Below are 13285 nucleotides of genomic sequence, written 5' to 3' on the forward strand. Positions count from 1 at the left end.
TACCCAATATGGAAAATAAATTTCTCATTATAATTTTAGTGCATGAAGAAGAAGACAATCATGTAATTAAAGATAAAGGATAACAAAGCGCAGAAGGCAGACACTTGTCAGAACCAGAAAAGACACATGTCACCTGTGACTTTGTTATTGTGTGCATACATGGCATAAAATTGTGGCCATGCATTTCTTTGTTTGGTCTCCAGCCTTGTAACTGGTCAGGCAAGCATGCTGGCAGGCAGGCTGACGAACTGGTTTTGATGAATTGTTACATGGCTGCCTATTTTTAATGTGGTAATTGATGTTAAATGGAGTGAGGCTATTCTGCAAAGGTGATTTTCATTGCATATGATATTCCTATGGTGGTTTTTAGAGGCAGCATTTTGGGTAGTGCCAATCATTTTAGTGGGAACCTTACTAAACGGTACTACCATACTGTTTAGGTAGTACTGTTTAATAAAGCAGTCAAACATTCTATTGAACAAACTTTTACTAAACTATTCATATAATTTTAAATTAAATGCAATTAAATTAAATAGTCAACCATATGATAATATCACGATATCTAGTCATATCACATTATTTGAAGTTTCAATACCACACAGCCCTAACCAAATGGCCTTGTAAGTTTATGTTACAATTGGAATCTGTGTGTAAGATAGATTTAATTTCACTATCAGTGACTGATTTGCATTGACTTCTTGCAAGTAAATTTTAAGCAGTCCATGGTCCCTACTAGCCATCAGTATTCCCAAAGAGAACATTTTTGAACAACAAGCAAATGGAAATGTTCACCAGGAATGTTTTGGTTTGTTAAGTATTTTCTAAGTAATAATTATAATTATAGTACTACTCATACTGTACAGTGGCATTGTATTTTTGGGATCATGAAGGTTTGCACTTTATCACAAAAAATATTTACCAGAAACCATGCAGCCTCACAATACTTTGTAGCGCTTTGGCAGCACTAGTAAGCCTAAAAGTGTGTTCACTGTCTTCAGTATGACCTGAAATGCTTCCAGCGAAACTTTAATTTCTTTTTTATTTAGAGGGATTTTCTACTGACTGACTGACTGACTGACTGACTGACTGACTGACTGACTGACTGACTGACTGACTGACTGACTGACTGACTGACTGACTGACTGACTGACTGACTGACTGACTGACTGACTGACTGACTGACTGACTGACTGACTGACTGACTAACTGACTGACTTATACCTTCAGACACAAGCATAACTCAATAATAGCTAAGGCTATGAGCCACCATGCATAAGTCCTTCTTTATGTCCCATTACTCTTTGCTGACAGCTCAAGGTGTTGATTTGTGGTAGTTTATGATGGCTTCACTATGTTTGCAATAGGTATTGTCTATATTTTCTGTAATGACTGGATTGATTGCAGAGGCACTTCTCATACTGTTCTTCATTTGTAACGCTGTGTAATGAGCTGAAAACAGTTGAAAACAAAGCATATTGGCCATTTGGCACTTTTAAGCAATTGATAGTTGAGGTACACATTCAGATGGAAACAATAGGTTTACCATCATTCTTACTTGAATAATTAGATATTTTAAGTTTGATTAGGGATCATATTCATAGAAATAAAAAGTAGTGAAACAAGGGAGGTTACGTACACCTGAAGATATGCTAGTGGACATTTAATCCCTACAAAATTAGTCTTTAGCCATGACTAAATTAGGGATTAAATTCCCACTATAATGGGAATTTCTCAAAAGCATAAAAGAAATTTTTGAAAAATCACAATGCTTAATTTTATGAGCATAACTACTTCATGACTAATTATTATACATACAATTTCTTTTTGATAGAACCTGGTAGTCCAGGGGGTCTTTTTGTCAATGTTATCAGCAACACTAGTCTAAATGTCACTTGGTTCAGACCAAATGTTACTAATGGAATTATCATAGCATATGAAATATTTGTTTACAATATCAGCACCTCACCTAATGCAAGAAGTGTGATGATGAACATGACCACAAACAATAACCAAACAGTGTTTATTCACATTATTGGTGAATTAGAACCTAAAAAAGAGTACAGTGTAGCAGTAAGGGCATATACAAATATTGGAGCTGGAAACTTTACTTATAACTTCAGTGTTTGGACTAATCAATCTGGTGAGTCAATGAGATAATGACTGTTTTATATAACTACATCTCATAAAACACTGTACCACTATGTTCAAAGACAAAATAGCCAAAATACAATATCACATATTGATGTGTAGAAGTAGTAAAATATATTAAAGGTGCATTATTACCTGTACATGTCAGTGCATAATTTTGCATAATTATTGTATTATATGTGGTAAAGTGCCATATTATGCATATGTAAACTGAACCATGTATGTTATAGAGGTACAATCAGTGTATATGTAATAGTTATACCACGGCTGTGAGGGATTTTGCTGATATATACGAATGAAACATGAGGGCCACAAGCCCGAGGGCTAAGGGTGTGTATATCTGCAAAACCTGATGCAGTCATGACTCATGGTATAAGTGATATCATTCTAGGCACACTCAGCTGATAGGTGAAAGAACTACAGAGGTTTCGCCTTGTTTCTTTTATACATCAGTATCTGATGATCGACAGTGGTGTGGGCTTATAGCCGTTGAGATGTTATTTATGCATCATTTACACACAGCGCCAAAAAACGTAATTGTGGGATCTGGTTTTTTAGTGTTAACATTTTGTACTAAATTAAACCTACTAACATCACTGTTATGACAGTAAGTAAGTTAATAAAATTACGTAGTTAGGCCTCACCTATTTAAATCAAAGTTGTCCTCTTTGTGCTTTTCAGTGGTCTGCTCTATGGATGACATGTAGTAGGTAGAAATACGCATCCACGCATTACCCAAGCAGTTATTTAATTGATCATTCATTGCCAGTGTTGGGCAAGTTACTTTGTAAAAGTAACTAGTTACATATTACTTGCAACAGAACCATTTAGTTACAATTACATAGTACCCATAACATAAAGTAACTATAATCGTACAGTACGATAGTACTGTATGGTAGGGACGACGAAGATGTGGGCGTGGTCTACAAAAACAAAATCAAGCCAAAATCATCTTTGCAAACCCTTAACGGCCACTTGACAGTATTGGTCAGGTATAACCAAGCCCAAACATGCCTTCAGAACGACCAGAAGCATTTTCGATTAGGTGCTACGAAATTAAGAAAATAATTATATATTTTCGCAAATTTTCTACTGCCTCACTGCCACACTGCCTGCCTGATGCATTCAGTAAAGCATAACGGAAAATTGGCTACAGCTACAGCCTTACTTCTTTGGCGGAAATGCTTTGAATTTCATGGAGATGAAACTTTTATATAGTATTTTAAATATCCTACAATGTATGCACTATTGCTTACTGATTTTCCTTTGATCCTTCTTTATCGTGGCCATTGCTCATCAGTAGGGCTTCCATATCGATAGGGCTTCCACTATCATTGTGAATACACGTGTTATCGCACCAAACTTTTAGAATACATTTGTGATTTGACGTTTGGTTTATACAGGACCTATCATACATCGTCAACAAGACACACGCGTAAGACATCTTGTTTAGTATTAGTGTGTTTGTTGTTTAGCGGCTATGTTTAACTGCTTGCATTTCTAAACCTATTTCTTTGCGACTAACACATTCTTCGCTATTACAGTATTAACACTTCTTTATGTATCCTTGCATGTGCTTACTATTGTCTACACAGTCAGCAAAACCATATACATACATGATTGGAATAGTCACATAACTATCTAAAGCTGTTAACACTATTAAGTGTAAAAATGCATATACAAAACTTCTAATTAAATGCATGAATAATAATGTATTAAATGCATAATCTCATAGAAACCCGGCTGCATATTATGTTTTGTCACAATTCCCTGTCAGTTGTCAGTCGCTCGCAGCATCGTCCTTATGTGCAACAATTACTTTTTGTGTTCCACAATATTCCCGCTACAATGATCAATGTGTACTGTATAGCTAACCTATGACAGGTACAAAGAAAGCATAGCTTATTTGGTATCATCATTGTTAACAAAGTTATAGCTAACGAATGTGTAAAAGGTAGAGTAGGGCTTATCATACAGTATGATAGTAACTGTATAGTAGGGACCACAAAGGAGTAGGCATGGCCCACAAAATAATATCACCCAAAAATCAGCCTCAATTTTCCCTTACAATGATGAGGCAGTATTGGTGAGGTAAAACTAAGCCCAAACAAGCTTTTAGATCGACCCGAAACGCTTTCAACAAGTTCTTGATTTGAAATGCTGTGTAACGGGTTGAACATAGCTGACAACGAAGCGTAATGGATGCTTCACTTTTCACACGATAATTGATATAGCTGGGGCGCGCGGTGCCTTTTCAGATGCGGTATGCGTGGGTTCACCAGCCATAATAAAATTATTTACAAAAAAAGTTAACAAACAAGTACACAAAAAAAATTTGGAATTTTCAACTACAGTAGGGACCATAGCACATCAATAAAAATTACTGAAACTAGTTGGAGTAGTCCATTATATTAAATCACTGTAATACAATAAAAAGTGTTATATCTCTACTGTGCATTTCCGTTATGGTATCTTGAGCACAGTAGGGATATAATACTTCTTATTGTATTACAGTAATTTAATATCATGGACTACTCCAACTTGTTTCAGTACTTTTTGTTGATGTGCTATGGTCCCTACTCTAGTTGAAAATTCCAAATTTTTTCGTGTATTGTAATATTACATATTATATTACTTTGTGTCCACAGTTTTAAGCTGTCACGTGTGAAACTACCACCTTATCATATGCCATGATGTCGTAGTTGGGCAATGTGCAAATCTTGGTTATAAGTAAGAAGCTGGTGAATAAGCTTCATTCAATAGGCTTCATTACTTCGTTGTGGCTAGGCGTTACTCAGTGGATCACTAATGAGATTAATAACTTCGTTACTTTTAGTAATAATATTACATAATATTAGACTCGTTACAGTAACTATATTACTTAGGTAACACGTTACATTTGTTAGTAAAGTATCTTGAGTTATATTACCTGTTTTTTTAGCATATTTCGTTATATTACTTAGGCCACTTCAACTAAATCTTCTGTTTCTCGGGCGAAATTTAGCCAAATAAAGGTCGATAGGTCGGTAAAATAAAAATAAAATTAGGCTATTTTGCTAGCTGAAGAGTGATATTGCGAGTCAAATGGTGGCTAAGCTACATTACGTTGCTGTATCACTTGTGAGTAGACAGCTATATGTTGAGATGTTTAGTGTTACTTACTATTTGAGAGCTTAAAGATAAATTTGCAACTCCTTCGTGGCGTTATCACTCTTTGCAAGGTGATCACGTGATTAACATAATTATTTTATGCTGAAAAATATAGGGTCGGTCGGGCCCGAGAAACAAAAGGTTTAGTTGAAGTGGCCTTAGTTACCACAAAAGTAATAATATTACATAACGCGTTACATAAGTAACGCGTTATTCCCAACACTCTTCATTGCTTAGTAACTGTCAATCAGTAAAAACTTAGCAACTACACTAAGCCTAGCCCAACTTGTAAACACAAACTCATAATTAAACTCTCTGTGTTGCTTAATATAACGAGTCAAAGCATATCATATCTTTGAACTGGTTGGGCATCAAAGCCATGAGCAAACTGTGTTCCCAAGATATTGCTCAGGCAATATATGAGTTAAACCCAGAGCGGCACCTTTGAACACCCATGCTAAAGTGGTACTAGTGTATTAACAATTATTAATGTTAAAATGAGGTAGGGATCCAAGCAATAAAAAGTAGTGAAACAAGAGACAAATGATAGTATTACAGCATAGCTCAGTGGGAAAATCCCTATTGGCATGTTACAACAATCATTTTGTTCAATTCCAAAGTAGGGATTTCCCACTGAGCTATGCTGTAATACAATCATTCATCTCTTGTTTCACTACTTTTTATCACTTGGATCCCTACTTCATTTACGAATCAAGACACACGGTAGTGTGTCGTGCGGCCCAAGAAGCCAGCGCGCAATACCAGTGAGTATATTGACAGGAAGAAAGAAAAGGCAATTTTCGCACCTCTGTAGCTCTGTGTTGCCTTGATGAAACAAGATGATTTTTGCTGTGGACATGCCCTCCAACTTCAGTACTCCACATTCCAAATTTAAGCAAAATCGCTTCAAGCGTTCCCGAGATATGTGACTTCACAAATTCGCTTAGTTTCTTCGTTTTTTTTCTTCTTATTTTTCTTACTCTTGTCGCACACTTACAAAAACTGCTATAAAACGCGAATTCCATATCCTATTGCCTTGAAATTTGGTACACAGAAGGGGGGTATAAAGGCGCATCTCGGTACTAACTTTGGCTGGAATACGATAAACAAGCAAAGAGTTATGAGCTATAATTAGGTGAATTTTGTAAGCGGCACAAAATTCACCTAAATTGCCGTTATTAAAATTTTTACCATTAACCTACCATCACAGCCATTTCTTGGCCACCACCTTGGATTTCACATCTTTTTTCACCATAGCCTTTTTGAGGGCCACACTGTTTTTTTACAGCTTGGCTGTTTTGGATTAGATTTCATTTCTTTTTGTATTTGTATACCCCAAATGGCCGGCTTTGGGACTTTTTTAACTTGTGTTTTTTTCTTTACCACAGGAAGAAGAAAAGATGAAGCAGATGTACTTTAAATACTTCTGATTTAAATCAGTAAATGTACAAATTATATATATAATACATATATTTATTATAGAACTCTCCATGGTGGTTTCTTTGTAACCGAACACTCTACAAGGTGACTTCTTCTTGCTGCTCTCTCTACAGGGTGAATTGTTTGTAGTTGAACAATCTACAAGGTAATTTCTTCTAGCTGATCTCTTTACAGGGTGATTTGTTTGTAGCTGAACTCTCTACAGGTGATTTGTTTGCAGCTGAACTCTCTACATGATGGTTTCTTTGTAGCTGAACTCTCTACAATGTGACTTCTTCTAGCTGATCTCTCTATAGGGTCATTCCATACCAAATCAACAAAAAAAAATCTGGACCCCTTTTGATTTTCGTGAAATTTGGCACAAACATGGACCTTTTCAAGAAACTTTCTCACACCAAAATTTGGCTCATTTCATAGGTCTCCCTTTAAGTTATGACCACTTAAAGTTTCTGCTGAAAATTTTATATTGCTTACATGTCTTCAATAAAATGGCCATAACTTTGCTTGTGATTGACGTATAAACATCTGGTTTAGAGTTTTGAAATGCTTATTAAATTCTCTTTCAGGTGATATATAATGTTTTATAATTGCTCAAAGGAAAAGGTCAAACCACAAAAATACATTTTTGTGGTTTGACCTTTTCCTTTGAGCAATTATAAAACATTATATATCACCTGAAAGAGAATTTAATAAGCATTTCAAAACTCTAAACCAGATGTTTATACGTCAATCACAAGCAAAGTTATGGCCATTTTATTTGTAGCCTTTTCCTTTGATCTTAATTTTCTAAAATAAATATTCTTTAATTAAATTTATTTTTGGTTTACATGTTGCTCTAATACCTACCATTCATCACTGTGAGTTTAAAGTTGGGACCAATAGTAGATCATGAGTTATAAGTGTTAATGTGTAGCCTTGTAATCACTGCTGTTTGTATGGTTCAAATACGCTAAGATGCAATACCAATTGCAAGTAACTTTATGTAATAGTACGTCACAATTATTTTATACATTGTTGGTTTGTAAGTAAAGTTAATTTGTTTATGTTTTGTAAGAAAACCCAGTAAAAGCTTGTAATTAAATACATATACTCAAGTAATTTACCCCTTATCAAGCTTGTATATATTGTTTCTGATTATGACACCAAGTCTATTGTATAGTAGTGAAATATTAAACTTGATGACATTTTCACTAGCTACAGTAACTGCTACTGTTAGCATTTAATGCTGACTGTTGATATGCAAGTACGTATTTTGATACACAAATGTAGCTATAGTGGAAGCTGTCTAAGCCAGTAAGGCCAATTTTTTTGGCCTTAATAATGTAGGTGGCTATTTATATTTTGATGTGTACAAATCTCTTACTTGAACAATTTAAAGTTGGCCCTTAATAGAAAGGTGGCCTTTCATTACAGGTGGCTGCTAAGACAAGTTCCACTGTAATTTGAAACACTTACAAATAAAACAATGTTATGTAGCTGCATTCACACAGGCATGAATGTTTCAATATTGTAATCTACTAGAGCTTTTCTAACTAGTAGTAATGAACGACTGATGTAGTATTAACAGTCTTTTCAACTTATACCTTCAAAAATTCAACTGTGTACTGATATCAATGTATCAAGTTTCCATGTGAATGATTGTAGAGACTGTCATGCAATATGCACCAGTTTCAGTCTCAACTTTTACTATAACACTTTGATTTAACTTTGAAGTTAGTTACCTTGACCCTTTCTTTAATCGATTGTTGATGTATTTCACTTAAAGCTATAGATATGTATCAGTGTACAATTGCTGTAGTGAACCTTTGTACAATGTAATTTCTATGGAACATTTCTATGATTCTATGATTCTCAATTATAGAATCAAATTATGAGCTACATTGCTATTATTATCATGATACAGTTGATGTATGGAGTTTAAGCCAGTTACCTTAGGGCCAAAATTTATGGGCCTTAAAGTGCAGGTAGCTGCTTAATACATTTGCATAAGTGTACAGTAACAATTTAAAATTGGCCTTATTGGAGTGGTGGCCTTTCTATACAGGTGGCCACTTTCAACTCTATTCCATCAAATTTTTAATTTGACAAGTAAGACAATGCATAGTGGTTTTAGAAGTGTACATTTTTCCAGCAAAGGCATTATTTATAGGTTCAAACATATTAAGGTGGCCTTTAAGTGGCCATGCAGTAGTAGGCATTCACTTTCAGAGTATGATTCAGAGTGATATACAGTGTAACATATCTTAGCAGCTACCTTAAAGGCCACCATTTTATAAAGGCCAACTTAAAATAGAATATTTCTACTCTAATGCAACTATACGAAGCAGCTATCTAGGTATTAAGACCAAGAAGCTTTGGTGGATATCACTAAGACATGACATTTTGATTCCACTTTACATGTACATATGTATGAATAACTGTGTCGTTTGCATCCATTATACACGCGAATAAGATTGGAAACTATCATCATAATCTGTGGCCGAATATTATTGTACAGTAAGTAAAATTGAAAGAATACATTGGAATATCATTCGTTATACAGTAAATCCCTTATAAATATAGCTACCTCTATAATAAGACCACCTCTATTTTATAGGACACTGAACTTACAGCAAAAACATAATCAGTGATTCTTTTATTAGGCAGCCTTATTATTGCTCCAACTTCCTTAGCTTTAAAAGTGGCTCTGTTAGTATGGTTTCAGTGTAGTGAGCCCTTGTCAATACAAACCCTAACTATTTTAATGCATAAAATGATTTTTGACATACTAAATAAGGTAACTTGCAATTGGTATTGGAAATTACACTGAAAAATACCATACAAACAGCAGTGATTACAAGGCTACACATTAACACTTATAACTCATGATCTACTATTGGTCCCAACTTTAAACTCACAGTGGTGAATGATAGGTATTAGAGCAACATGTAAACCAAAAATAAATTTAATCAAAGAATATATATTTTTGAAAATTAAGATCAAAGGAAAAAGCTACATTTTTGTGGTTTGACCTTTTCCTTTGAGCAATTATAAAACATTAGATATCATCTGAAAGGGGATTTAATAAGCATTTCAAAAATCTAAACCAGATGTTTCTACATCAATCACAAGCAAAGTTATGGCCATTTTATTGAAGGCATGTAAGCAAAATAAAATTTTCAGCAGAAACTTTGAGTGGTCATAACTTAAAGGGAGACCTATGAAATGAGCCAGATTTTGGTGTGAGAAAGTTTCTTGAAAGGGGCCACGTTTGTGCCAAATTTCATGAAAATTGAAAGGGGTCCGGTTTTTTTTTTGTTGATTTGGTATGGAATGACCCTATAGGGAGATTTGTTTGTAGCTGAACTCTCTACAGGTGATATGTTTGCAACTTAACTCTCCACAAGGTGACTTCTTCTAGCTGATCTCTCTACAGGGAGATTTGTTTGTAGCTGAACTCTCTACAGGTGATTTGTTTGCAGCTGAACTCTCCACATGATGGTTTCTTTGTAGCTGAACTCTCTACAAGTTCACTTCTTCTAGCTGATCTCTCTACAGGGAGATTTGTTTGTAGCTGAACTCTCTACATGATGGTTTCTTTGTAGCTGAACTCTCTACTAGGTATCTTCTTCTAGTTGATCTTTCTACAGGGTGATTTGTTTGTAGCTGAACTCTCTACAAGAAATCTTCTTCTAGCTGATCTCTCTACAGGGAGATTTGTTTGTTGCTGAACTCTCTACAGGTGATTTGTTTGCAGCTGAACTCTCCACATGATGGTTTCTTTGTAGCTGAACTCTCTACAAGTTAACTTCTTCTAGCTGATCTCTCTACAGGGAGATTTGTTTGTAGCTGAACTCTCTATATGATGGTTTCTTTGTAGCTGAACTCTCTACAAGGTATCTTCTTCTAGTTGATCTTTCTACAGGGTGATTTGTTTGTAGCTGAACTCTCTACAAGGAATCTTCTTCTAGCTGATTTCTCTACAGGGAGATTTGTTTGTAGCTGAACTCTCTACATGATGGTTTCTATGTAGCTGAACTCTCTACAAGGTATCTTCTTCTAGTTGATCTTTCTACAGGGTGATTTGTTTGTAGCTGAACTCTCTACAAGGAATCTTCTTCTAGCTGATCTCTCTACAGGGAGATTTATTTGTAGCTGAACTCTCTACAGGTGATTTGTTTGCAGCTGAACTCTCTACATGATGGTTTCTTTGTAGCTGAACTCTCTACAGGTGATTTGTTTGCAGCTGAACTCTCTACAGTATGGTTTCTTTGTAGCTGAACTCTCTACAAGTTAACTTCTTCTAGCTGATCTCTCTACTGGGAGATTTGTTTGTAGCTGAACTCTCTACAGGTGCAGCTGAACTCTCCACATGATGGTTTCTTTGTAGCTGAACTCTCTACAAGTTAACTTCTTCTAGCTGATCTCTCTACAGGGAGATTTGATTATAACTGAACTCTCTATAGATGAATTGTTTGCAGCTGAACTCTCTACAGTATGGTTTCTTTGTAGCTGAACTCTCTACAAGTTAACTTCTTCTAGCTGATCCCTCTACAGGGAAATTTGTTTGTTGCTGAACTCTTTACAGGTGATTTGTTTGCAGCTGAACTCTCCACATGATGGTTTCTTTGTAGCTGAACTCTCTACAAGTTAACTTCTTCTAGCTGATCTCTCTACAGGGAGATTTGTTTGTAGCTGAACTCTCTATATGATGGTTTCTTTGTAGCTGAACTCTCTACAAGGTATCTTCTTCTAGTTGATCTTTCTACAGGGTGATTTGTTTGTAGCTGAACTCTCTACAAGGAATCTTCTTCTAGCTGATCTCTCTACAGGGAGATTTGTTTGTAGCTGAACTCTCTACAGGTGCAGCTGAACTCTCCACATGATGGTTTCCTTGTAGCTGAACTCTCTACAAGTTAACTTCTTCTAGCTGATCTCTCTACAGGGAGATTTGATTATAACTGAACTCTCTATAGATGAATTGTTTGCAGCTGAACTCTCTACATGATGGTTACTTTGTAGCTGAACTCTCTACAATCTAACTTATTTTAGCTGATGTCTCTACAAGGTCACTAGTTTGTAACTGAACTCTCTATATGGTGGTTACTTTGTAGCTGAACTCTCTACAAGGTGACTTCTTCTAGCTGAACTTTCTACAGGATGATTTGTTTGTAGCTGAACTCTCTACAAGGAAATTTCTTCTAGCTGATCTCTCTACAGGGAGATTTGTTTGTAGCTGAACTCTCTACATGGTAGTTTCTTTGTAGCTGAACTCTACAAGATGATATCTTCTAGCTGAACTATCTCTTTCCATACTTGCATGAACTCCCTACAAGGTAACTTTTTCTAGCTGATCTCTCTACAGGGTGAATTGTTTGTAGCTGATTTCTCTACAGGGTGACTTTTTGTATCTGATCTCTATACAGGTTACTTGTTTCTAGCTGATCTCTTGAATTCTCTTCAGGGTGACTGCTCTATTAGGATGACTGCTCTATTAGAGTATCTCGATCTCGCACTTGCTGCACCAAGTTGGATTTCGTGTTATAACTCCGTGGCTTTAAGTCTGATTCTTCTACACCATTGAAGAGCCTTTCTAATATGATTACTCCATCTGTAAAACGATTTTCAAAGCATTACCCCAAGCGGTTTATCTGGTAGGCGTGGCAAGCAGTCGTTTTTTATTATATAGCTAATCTCGATTGCGTAATTGTTACACACTGTTGGGTTTTTGGCTCGATTTCTTTCAAACCACAAAAGGTTTGAGGTTCAATAGTTAACCCATTCACCCACCGATTTTCAGCTTCTTCCCATACGCGATTTACCCTGTAGGCGTGACAACATATTGGTGTTATTTTTCGTGAATAATCGATCATAACTCCTTTCCTGTTTATCGTATTCTAGCCAAAGTTGGTACAGAGATGCGCCTTTATACCCCCCTTCTGTGTGCCAAATTTCAAGGCAATCGGATAACGCGTTCGCGTTTTATAGCAGTTTTTGTAAGTGTGCGAAAAGAGGAAGAAAAATAAGAAGAAAAAAAAACGAAGAAACTAAGCCAATTTTTGAAGTCACATATCTCGGGAACGCTTGAAGCGATTTCGCTCAAATTTGGAATGTGGAGTGCTAAAGTTGGAGGGAGTGTCCACAGCAAAAATCGTCTTGTTTCACTAAGGCAGCACAGAGCTACGGAGGTGCGAAAATTGCGTTTTCTTTCTTCCTGTCAATATACTCACGGGTGTTGCGCGCCGGCTTCTTTGGCCGCACGACACACTATCGTGTGTCTTGATGTATTACCTATGTAAGTAATACCCTGCCAAAATGTACCTGTGAAGCTGAAGTGACATCGAGTAGTCCAAATAATCAAGCCTGTAGCCTTATCTTTTAACGAGTTATGCTAGTCTGAAGGAAGTCAGTCAGTCAGTCAGTCAGTCAGTCAGTCAGTCAGTCAGTCAGTCAGTCAGTCAGTCAGTCAGTCAGTCAGTTAGTCAGTCAGTCAGTCAGTCAGTCAGTCAGTCAGTCAATCAATCAGTTGCTTGAAAATTCCACTGATTATTTTTGTTAAATCTAAGCA

At 36.0% G+C, this 13285-nt stretch overlaps 1 protein-coding gene across 1 annotated transcript in view; it reads left to right on the forward strand.

The window, feature by feature from the left end:
* LOC136253714 (uncharacterized) overlaps positions 1 to 13285 on the forward strand; it is a 124771-nt gene that overhangs the window by 65202 nt on the left and 46284 nt on the right. Inside the window, exon 12 of the mRNA XM_066046372.1 lies at positions 1832 to 2140. Within this exon, the coding sequence (XP_065902444.1) occupies positions 1832 to 2140 (309 nt within the window). The remainder of the gene's footprint in view (positions 1 to 1831; positions 2141 to 13285) is intronic.

Source organism: Dysidea avara, chromosome 4 (genome assembly GCF_963678975.1).
Source record: "Dysidea avara chromosome 4, odDysAvar1.4, whole genome shotgun sequence".
NCBI lineage: Eukaryota > Metazoa > Porifera > Demospongiae > Dictyoceratida > Dysideidae > Dysidea > Dysidea avara.